Source organism: Hippocampus comes, unplaced genomic scaffold, assembly GCF_001891065.2.
Source record: "Hippocampus comes isolate QL1 unplaced genomic scaffold, H_comes_QL1_v1.1 scaffold151, whole genome shotgun sequence".
NCBI lineage: Eukaryota > Metazoa > Chordata > Actinopteri > Syngnathiformes > Syngnathidae > Hippocampus > Hippocampus comes.
The window spans coordinates 259606-270569 of record NW_017805591.1 but is presented as its reverse complement, the minus strand read 5'-3'; the positions used below and the strand labels follow the sequence as shown (position 1 = coordinate 270569).

The window sequence follows — 10964 nt, the reverse complement described above, 5'->3', positions numbered from 1 at the left end:
GGCGAGGGCCCCCCTGAACCGGTTGCCAGCCAATCGCAGGGCACACAGAGACAAACAACCATCCACGCTAACACTCATTCCTAGGAACAATTTTGAGTGTTCAATCAGCCTGCCATGCATGTTTTTTTTTTTTTTGGAATGTGGGAGGAAACCGGAGTACCCGGAGAAAACCCACGCAGGCCCGGGGAGAACATGCAAACTCCACACAGGGAGGCCGGAGCTGGAATTGAACCCGGTACCTCTGCACTGTGAAGTCGACGTGCGAACCATTCGACTACCGGGCCGCCCCGGTTATAAATAATGTCATACTAAAAAAACTACAAATAGAAAGCCTAATGGCTGAAACCATAATGGCTGTCAAGGAATGATCAAATATGGCATTTTTATTGAAATAATGTAAAATAAATAAATAAATAAATAAAAATAAACTCCATTGCAGGTTCCAACTTCACAGTCCGACTATTTCACGTTTGTTATGTTTCGGTCTGGTTACGTTTGGTTTTGATTCCTCATGTGCCCTTTTTTCGCCACCTGTTGTCGTTATCAGTGTCCCTTGCGTGTACTTCGACTTAGTGTTTTTTCCATTGTACTCCTGTGTGTATTTTTCTTGAAATACATTTTGGTCAATCCACCCTGCCTCCCTGCTTTTTGGGGTTCTACACCACCATCATGCAAAATGTGACAACGTTTTTCTTTTTTTTGTTTTTGTTTTTTTTTTGGGGGGGGTGTTTTTTGTTTTTTGCTTAGTGTTATCAATTTTGTATTTTGGGAATTTGCTGGCATTTTTGTTTTGTGTTTAACCCCTGCGCATCATGACCAAAGAAATACCCGTTTGTAGTGATTCAGAAAATCAGATCATAGGAGGTTTTGTTTTGTGAGTGACTGCACAGAGCACAGCTCATTGAATTCTCTATTTTTGACAAAGCCCATGGAAAAACACAAACTGCTATTTGTTTGCTTTGCTATCCTATTTGAGGCTCACGTGGAGGTGAACTATTTATTGTGTTCAATGTGTTTTTGTTTATTGAAAATAATGAGAGGACTATTTTCACTGGGGGATTTATACATATGTCCATCCATTATCCGAACCGCTCCTCCTCACGAGGGTCGCGGGGGGATTTATACAGTGAAATCCAAATGTTCTGATTGGTAACAGATATCTAAAGCTGAAATAAATTCTTCATCGTAATGAATCCAAATGGCAACTCCCGGGGGACGGGGGGGGTAAGAAACTAAATCTTTCGTCGTCTGAAAATATCCACATTGATGACAAATCGGGGTTCAATTGCTCAAGGACGTTTTCAACCACTTCTCTTTTAAACAAAGCCACTTGTTTCCTCAGTTCTGCCACCCCCTGCCCCCCAAGTGAAATAAACAGATGAAAAACATGGATTATTAACTCGGATGAAAGAAGAAAAGGAAGCAAGTTGAGCCAAGTCAGTGACGTGTGTCCTTGTTTCAAACGAATCTCTTCTTTCCACGCATGCAGGTATAAATCACAAATCACACATTTTGGTGAGTAGGAAAGCACAATATCCGAGTTATACTATAGTGTTGCGCCAAACTAAACAACGGAAGGCTTTCTTTACAATGAAATAACACACAAGGCTATTCCCCAACGAGTAAAAAAAAAACAAAAAAAAAACAGCATGTTCTCCATGTTGGGACATTAGCTTACCTATCTGTGAATACAGTATGGTAGCGGTGAGGTGGGGACACATTTATAAAGGACATTGCAGTCCCATCTGGATGTCCTGTATGTAAATTCAGTGGGCGGTTGGGAGCATGAGCTCAGGCATCTCAGGACATGAGAGAAATCCAACATGGGGAAGCAATTTTGTCTCCTTTAGTCCAAAATATTCTCCAGACCTTCTCTCATCGCCAATTTCAACATCCATGTCACATCCATCGGGTTTTTATTTAACACTTACTCTCAAAATGCCACTTCTAAACCAGTCCAAAATTTGCTTCAGGCTAATGATATACTGGTCAACTTTGACCTCGAGCAATCAAGCATCGTAAGTGGCGGCTCGGGCACTGACCCAAGCAGTTGGAAGAAAAGAGAAGCCGTGAGAGAAAAGAGGGGGGAAAAAATCCATTTTAGACTCATTAATAATGCCAAATGCATTTCTAAAATTCCCAAGAGAGGCGGATTGGAATGATAAGAGAATTCTAATGAGTTGATTGCATGGTAATGAGGGCATTATCATTCATACAGACTTGACAAAGAAAGGAGGTCAATAAGTCAAATGAATAAAAGGTTGTGTGCGTGTCTGTCTGTTTGTCTGTCTGTGTCTGTGTGTGTGTCGGCACATGCGTGTGATTTCAAACCGGATGTCGTTTCTAAACTTTGCACAGCTGGTAATTTGGTTTTTGCCCAAATGTAATATAACGCACCTGTTTTGTCTGCTTGAGTGTAAGCGTGCGTCCGCACAGACTGTCTTGCACTCTGATTGCATCATTTTTATTTCTTCCCACTGCTAGATAAATGAGTCTAATGTGCGCATTTGTTTATTTGCCTGTGTGTGCGTCTCTGTGTATTTCTTCCAACCATACAGCTGGTAATTTGGTTTTTGCCCAAATGTAATATAACGCACCTGTTTTGTCTGCTTGAGTGTAAGCGTGCGTCCGCACAGACTGTCTTGCACTCTGATTGCATCATTTTTATTTCTTCCCACTGCTAGATAAATGAGTCTAATGTGCGCATTTGTTTATTTGCCTGTGTGTGCGTCTCTGTGTATTTCTTCCAACCATAGCACAGTTTCTGGCTCTTATCACGGCCATTAGAAACAGGCCTGAAAGATCTCCGTTCCTTAACATGAAGTGTAATGTTGTGTGCTAAAGTGAGGCCGAGATGAGAGAAGCCGTCAGCGGTGCACTCAAGTCAAACAGGAAACGTGGATAAACTGAAACACTTATCGGTCCTTTCATCTATTCAACGTTCACATTGTCTACAGTACTTTGAAACAAGAAATGGCATTGTGTGTTTTTTGCTTAGTGTTATCAATTTTGTATTTTGGGAATTTGCTGGCATTTTTGTTTTGTGTTTAACCCCTGCGCATCATGACCAAAGAAATACCCGTTTGTAGTGATTCAGAAAATCAGATCATAGGAGGTTTTGTTTTGTGAGTGACTGCACAGAGCACAGCTCATTGAATTCTCTATTTTTGACAAAGCCCATGGAAAAACACAAACTGCCATTTGTTTGCTTTGCTATCCTATTTGAGGCTCACGTGGAGGTGAACTATTTATTGTGTTCAATGTGTTTTTGTTTATTGAAAATAATGAGAGGACTATTTTCACTGGGGGATTTATACATATGTCCATCCATTATCCGAACCGCTCCTCCTCACGAGGGTCGCGGGGGGATTTATACAGTGAAATCCAAATGTTCTGATTGGTAACAGATATCTAAAGCTGAAATAAATTCTTCATCGTAATGAATCCAAATGGCAACTCCCGGGGGACGGGGGGGGTAAGAAACTAAATCTTTCGTCGTCTGAAAATATCCACATTGATGACAAATCGGGGTTCAATTGCTCAAGGACGTTTTCAACCACTTCTCTTTTAAACAAAGCCACTTGTTTCCTCAGTTCTGCCACCCCCTGCCCCCCAAGTGAAATAAACAGATGAAAAACATGGATTATTAACTCGGATGAAAGAAGAAAAGGAAGCAAGTTGAGCCAAGTCAGTGACGTGTGTCCTTGTTTCAAACGAATCTCTTCTTTCCACGCATGCAGGTATAAATCACAAATCACACATTTTGGTGAGTAGGAAAGCACAATATCCGAGTTATACTATAGTGTTGCGCCAAACTAAACAACGGAAGGCTTTCTTTACAATGAAATAACACACAAGGCTATTCCCCAACGAGTAAAAAAAAAACAAAAAAAAAACAGCATGTTCTCCATGTTGGGACATTAGCTTACCTATCTGTGAATACAGTATGGTAGCGGTGAGGTGGGGACACATTTATAAAGGACATTGCAGTCCCATCTGGATGTCCTGTATGTAAATTCAGTGGGCGGTTGGGAGCATGAGCTCAGGCATCTCAGGACATGAGAGAAATCCAACATGGGGAAGCAATTTTGTCTCCTTTAGTCCAAAATATTCTCCAGACCTTCTCTCATCGCCAATTTCAACATCCATGTCACATCCATCGGGTTTTTATTTAACACTTACTCTCAAAATGCCACTTCTAAACCAGTCCAAAATTTGCTTCAGGCTAATGATATACTGGTCAACTTTGACCTCGAGCAATCAAGCCAAATTAGTCGGCCAAATTTTAGTTCTAGTTTTGGCGATATTAATCTGATATGATCCTTTACTTATATCCCAAAAGAATGTGAGTGCTCATGAAAGCCCGAGGCTTCTATGCTCTGATGAATGTTGGAGCAAGGCAAGACAAAATTGTCGTCTCAAGGATGAAGTGAGAAAAAGAAAAAAAAAATTCTGTCTGGAACTGAAGTCTGCAGCACTTTCCCAGCAATGCCGTCCAGTTGTGGGATCGTAAAGAGCGGCTCGGGCACTGACCCAAGCAGTTGGAAGAAAAGAGAAGCCGTGAGAGAAAAGAGGGGGGAAAAAATCCATTTTAGACTCATTAATAATGCCAAATGCATTTCTAAAATTCCCAAGAGAGGCGGATTGGAATGATAAGAGAATTCTAATGAGTTGATTGCATGGTAATGAGGGCATTATCATTCATACAGACTTGACAAAGAAAGGAGGTCAATAAGTCAAATGAATAAAAGGTTGTGTGCGTGTCTGTCTGTTTGTCTGTCTGTGTCTGTGTGTGTGTCGGCACATGCGTGTGATTTCAAACCGGATGTCGTTTCTAAACTTTGCACAGCTGGTAATTTGGTTTTTGCCCAAATGTAATATAACGCACCTGTTTTGTCTGCTTGAGTGTAAGCGTGCGTCCGCACAGACCGTCTTGCACTCTGATTGCATCATTTTTATTTCTTCCCACTGCTAGATAAATGAGTCTAATGTGCGCATTTGTTTATTTGCCTGTGTGTGCGTCTCTGTGTATTTCTTCCAACCATAGCACAGTTTCTGGCTCTTATCACGGCCATTAGAAACAGGCCTGAAAGATCTCCGTTCCTTAACATGAAGTGTAATGTTGTGTGCTAAAGTGAGGCCGAGATGAGAGAAGCCGTCAGCGGTGCACTCAAGTCAAACAGGAAACGTGGATAAACTGAAACACTTATCGGTCCTTTCATCTATTCAACGTTCACATTGTCTACAGTACTTTGAAACAAGAAATGGCATTGTGTCGGCGGCTAAGCCATTGTGCAGAAAAAAAAAAAAATACCCATGATCTCTGCTTTGACGGTTATTTTGAGGACGGGAAACATGGCCGCACAATGGCACCCGGTAAAGGAACACAAACATGGCAACACTATTGATAACAGGCAGGCTCTATTATTCCGTGTGTTATCGTGTTTTCTTTTGGAGAAAATTGCCTCTTTTTACATTTCATTGCAATAAACTTGATGTCTAGCTTTGGCTTTGGCGCTCCAATCATGACTTTTGTAAATATGGCACTGTGAAAACCCGCAACAGCTTATGCCAGGGAAACTTTTTTTTTTTTTTTTAATGAACAGCAATTGGTATCATAGTAAAGATATCAAAAAATAAATCAATTATAATCGCGTAGGGATATACGCCAAGGAAATTAAAATTGTGATGGACTGTTGCATGTTCAAGGGCGTTAACTGTTAATAAATCACAGCAGCCACATGATATAAAGTTCCAGACTCGATAAATCAGCTCACAGTAAGTAAATCTTCACATCTCCTCTCCTTTTCACTCTATTACTGATAATATGCAGCCACGCATCCCGAAAACAGAATTTGCTCGCTTTTCCACCGTGACTATTTTCCTCACAAAATGAGTCAGACTCATTCTCATTTTTGATGATGAGGATTAGTCATACATACTTGTCGATGAAAAATATACACTGGCACTGTCTCAGTATTTCGGGGCAAAATGAAGATATTAAATCGGAGTCTGGTATCCTGAATTTAAATGTGGGCATATTGTGCCAAGAGGTAAATCTAAGTCATCTTATCAATATCTTATTAGGGGGTAACTTTGGAAGCCATTCAAGAACACTTAAGGAGCGTAACGTTATTCCAAAATGGGCATACTAGGCACTTGCCTGAGAACAGACAATATATTGCGTGGCACAGTGTTTCATGACTTGTTTAAAACATTACTCGCGATGACATTTGATGGTATGCCCGCGCTGATTTCATAGGAATGTGAGTGCAGCGTTTCGGGTTCCTTGTTACGATTCTACGATCATACAATTTATAGTCTCAGCGGATCAAATTTCGTCCATGGAAATTTTTTTTTTTCCACAACACACTGACATCATTTTCTGTACTCACGATTAACTATCCTTTTGCGATTATTTGGAAGCCAACAACTGTAAATTGTTGTTAAAGGGAGCCAATGAGCCTCAATAGATGGAAGAGACTCAATATTCTTTCTCGACAAAGAGGCAAAGATACATGAAATGCAAAAGACTTTTCACCCCTGAAATGCTCAGCGCTTGCTTACAGATTCATACATGCGTGCACACACACTCTTGTATCCCTGTAATTGTCAAATATAGAACATTTTAATTACGGTAGTCACCATATATGGGGAAATAGTTTAATCTGCTGGAAAAGACGAAACATGCCAAATATCACAATGTTTCTACTAACTGAAATGCTGATATGACAGGCTTTGGAGTCATATACCGCAATAGCAGAGAGATGGAAAGATGTGATTATTTTATTTTATATTATTTTTTTCATGACGTGCAATGAGGTATTTTGGGCCGAAACGGTGGCCACACTGGGTATGTAGAACTGCAGTCATTTCAAATTTATTTCTAATCTAAAATCCAAGGCTTGAATCATTATATACCGTATTTTTCGGATTATACGTCGCTCCGGATTATAAATCGCACCAGACAAAAAATGCATAATTAAGAAGGAAAAAACATATATAAGTCGCACTGGAGTATAAGTCGCATTTTTGGGTGAAATTTATTTGATAAAATCCAACACCCAAAAACATACATGTCATCTTGAAAGGCAATTTAAAATAAAAATAAAATAGAGAACAACAGGCTGAATAAGTGTACGGTATACTACTATATATTATTCAGATAACTCTAGCATAAAGAACATGCTAACAAGTTTACCAAACTATCAGTTTCACTCCAAATCACTAAATCCAATGAACTCTTCATCCTCAGTGTCACTTTTAAACAACTCCCCCATCTCGGGAGGTAGACGATGCGCCACTTCCTCTTCTACGTCGCTTACGTCAGACTCATCGTCAATTTATCAACGCAGGCCGAGAGCGCCCTCTTGTGGTTTAATGTGAAAATAACATGTGAAATGACATAATCATGTGTGAATAATTTCACAGATAAGTCACTCCAGAGTATAAATCGCACCCCCGGCCAAACTATGAAAAAAACTGCGACTTATAGTCTGGAAAATACGGTAGATGGATGTATAGATGAGCCTGTCCCAGCTGTCTCCGGGCAGAAGGCAGAGTACACCCTGAACTGGTTGCCAGCCAATTCAATGAGAGTAATAGTGAGGATAAATACAACAAGTTCTTTCAGTGGGGCCTCCTGGCAACAAAACCGCACAAGCAAAGATTTTACAACGTTGCTCTCCAATATGAAGGGTGTTTGCCTCCACTCGGCTTTGTGGACACAGCTGGGGGCTCCATTTTTATTTGTGCCTGTCTTCCCCTCTCCATCCATCCATCCAGCTCTCCATCCATCCTTCTTTTCTCCCCTTCCTTACATCAGGAAATGTCCACGGCCACTCCATAGAGCAAGTCTATGCCGTCAGTCTTGTGGGCTTGTTGGGGAACGCGGGGGGGAAGGGGCAGCGTTATTTTTGGCCAGATGTCTTTCAGGCTCCCTCCGACAGACCCAAGCATCTAAATGTTTTATTTTCCAAGAAAACAAGACCCTACTGTTTCATGAAAAAAAAAAAGCGGGACGCCAAAGACACAAAAGGTAGAGATGATGAATTGCTAACACAAGTTGCAGTAAACACAACAAACAAAACAGGACCAGCAAAGACTGAGAGAGGAGAGCCACCTTGGGAAAACCAAGGTCTGGCTGTGTGGTGCCTTTTACACGGAGATTATTTTACAGTCATTCAAGCATACTGTATGCACTGATATTACTTTGCAACAATTTGCTTAAATGTGTTCTTAGAAATGTCCTTAAAGTGTTTTTAATGCCATTACTTTACAGGTAAATGTATTACTGTTTTATTTTTGCTCAGTTGTAAAACACATAATTAAGTGGATAGAGTATTCTGGAGAGTTTTCTTCACAAAATACAATTTGGTGAATCTTTTCTTCTTAAGGGCCAGTCTTAACTTGTCACAATGCTCCTCTAATGCAAATATCCATCCTTCCATTCTCTGAGACGGTGCCACTTATCCTCACAAGGGTCGCTGGAGCCTTGCACAGGTGACTTTAGTCAAGAGGCGGGTTACACCCTGAACTGGTTGCCAGCCAATTGCGGGGCGCATGTAGACAGACAACCATTTATACTTTTTAAATTTGGGGATTTTCTTAAGTTTTGATGTACAAGACAAACTTGCATTGGCTAAAAAAGGTGTTTGCAGGATTCTCTTAAAGCTAAATGGATTGGGACCACTTTCCCACAATCCACTTGAGGGTCACTGCCCGGCTTAGTTTACCCATGGTTCAGGATTTGTGGAGCTGGCTTCTCGTTGCATTAGGATCCCTCTGTTCCCCTCTAGTGGTCGAATTAGGAATTTGTCTCAGGACTTAAACCATCCAATTCCATTTTCTCAATTTTGTGCTTAATCTCCTGCCTGACGAGGCGCGTTACCTTGACAATAGTAACAGTTGTTTTGTGGTCCGGTCAAAATTTGACCATTTTAAAAGTTTTTTTAAAGGGGCAGAAAGTAATGTTATAAATGCTTCACTTCATACGCACATGTTGAGGATCTGCTCCCCCCAAAATTGACCATGGTGGGGACAATCACAAGACACAAGGCTAAGAAAAACGCATGTGATAGACTGGTTAACGTTTACAAAGACATCTATCTTAGAATATTGTGAACATGTCAAGGGCAGTTTGGGGATAATTTTCTTTTTATGCAATTAAAATGTGCATGGTTACTTTTGACTGGGAGCATAACAGGTGCTACTTTTTCTCACTTAAAAAACTACTGAGCGCCCCAAGTGCCACCATCATGACCAACAGCAGCATACAGTAGCGTAGTAGCCAAAAGTGTTCACAATAATGTTATTGCAAGTTACTGCAACATTATGCACAAATTGAACATTAACACCACTTCTAAATATCAGAAAATTGTACAAAAAAGTTAAATACAACCGAATTGGAAGTCAAGGTACCACTGTATTATAAATCAGCAGGAAATGGGTAAAGGAGGAGCGCTCACCTCTCTCGCATTGTGGACCAGTGAAGCCATACACACAGGCACATCTGTTGGGGCCGATGCAGCGTCCACCATTCTGGCAGCCGTTCTCACACACAGCTTTAAAAAAAAATAAATTTAAAAACAAAAGAATTATTTTACTCACAGATCAAAGTGTTTCTTTCATCTTCTAATATTTTCATGAGCATGTTTTGTAATGTTCTTATCATGAGAATGTAAAGAATGAGAACGTCAATAAACTAGATGTGCACGTTTTCATAATGTTATAGCCAGTGAGTGGAAATGTATATCGATTGCACTCACGCTGTCCACAGTGATTTCCCGTGAAGCCTTTCGGGCAGGAACAGGAGTCCTCAGCGCAACTGCCTCCATTCATGCACCTGATATTACACGACTGAACTGTAACATGAAAAAGAAAAAAAATAATCTGGCACAGCCCATGAATGGTATAATGACATACAGTATGATATTTACTTTCTTTTTTGTCACCAGTTGAATATTTTGTGAGTCAGTATAATATAAAGTGTCTTTGGATGTCCAGAAAAGCATTATTATTATTATTATTAGTAGTAGTAGTAGTAGTAGTAGTAGATCTTCATCCTCAGTGTCACTTTTAAACAACTCCCCCATCTCGGGAGGTAGACGATGCGCCACTTCCTCTTCTACGTCGCTTACGTCAGACTCATCGTCAATTTATCAACGCAGGCCGAGAGCGCCCTCTTGTGGTTTAATGTGAAAATAACATGTGAAATGACATAATCATGTGTGAATAATTTCACAGATAAGTCGCTCCAGAGTATAAATCGCACCCCCGGCCAAACTATGAAAAAAACTGCGACTTATAGTCTGGAAAATACGGTAGATGGATGTATAGATGAGCCTGTCCCAGCTGTCTCCGGGCAGAAGGCAGAGTACACCCTGAACTGGTTGCCAGCCAATTCAATGAGAGTAATAGTGAGGATAAATACAACAAGTTCTTTCAGTGGGGCCTCCTGGCAACAAAACCGCACAAGCAAAGATTTTACAACGTTGCTCTCCAATATGAAGGGTGTTTGCCTCCACTCGGCTTTGTGGACACAGCTGGGGGCTCCATTTTTATTTGTGCCTGTCTTCCCCTCTCCATCCATCCATCCAGCTCTCCATCCATCCTTCTTTTCTCCCCTTCCTTACATCAGGAAATGTCCACGGCCACTCCATAGAGCAAGTCTATGCCGTCAGTCTTGTGGGCTTGTTGGGGAACGCGGGGGGGAAGGGGCAGCGTTATTTTTGGCCAGATGTCTTTCAGGCTCCCTCCGACAGACCCAAGCATCTAAATGTTTTATTTTCCAAGAAAACAAGACCCTACTGTTTCATGAAAAAAAAAAAGCGGGACGCCAAAGACACAAAAGGTAGAGATGATGAATTGCTAACACAAGTTGCAGTAAACACAACAAACAAAACAGGACCAGCAAAGACTGAGAGAGGAGAGCCACCTTGGGAAAACCAAGGTCTGGCTGTGTG

At 40.9% G+C, this 10964-nt stretch overlaps 1 protein-coding gene across 1 annotated transcript in view; it reads right to left on the bottom strand.

Moving 5' to 3' along the window:
• Window positions 1-9892, bottom strand: part of LOC109521996 (fibrillin-2-like) — a 33036-nt gene extending 23144 nt beyond the window's left edge. The window contains exons 1-2 of the mRNA XM_019880150.1: window positions 9768-9892; window positions 9468-9563 (exon numbers count right to left, since the gene is read on the bottom strand). Of these exons, the coding sequence (XP_019735709.1) occupies window positions 9468-9563; window positions 9768-9840 (169 nt within the window). The 5' untranslated portion in view covers window positions 9841-9892. The remainder of the gene's footprint in view (window positions 1-9467; window positions 9564-9767) is intronic.
• Between the last annotated feature and the right edge of the window lie 1072 nt (window positions 9893-10964).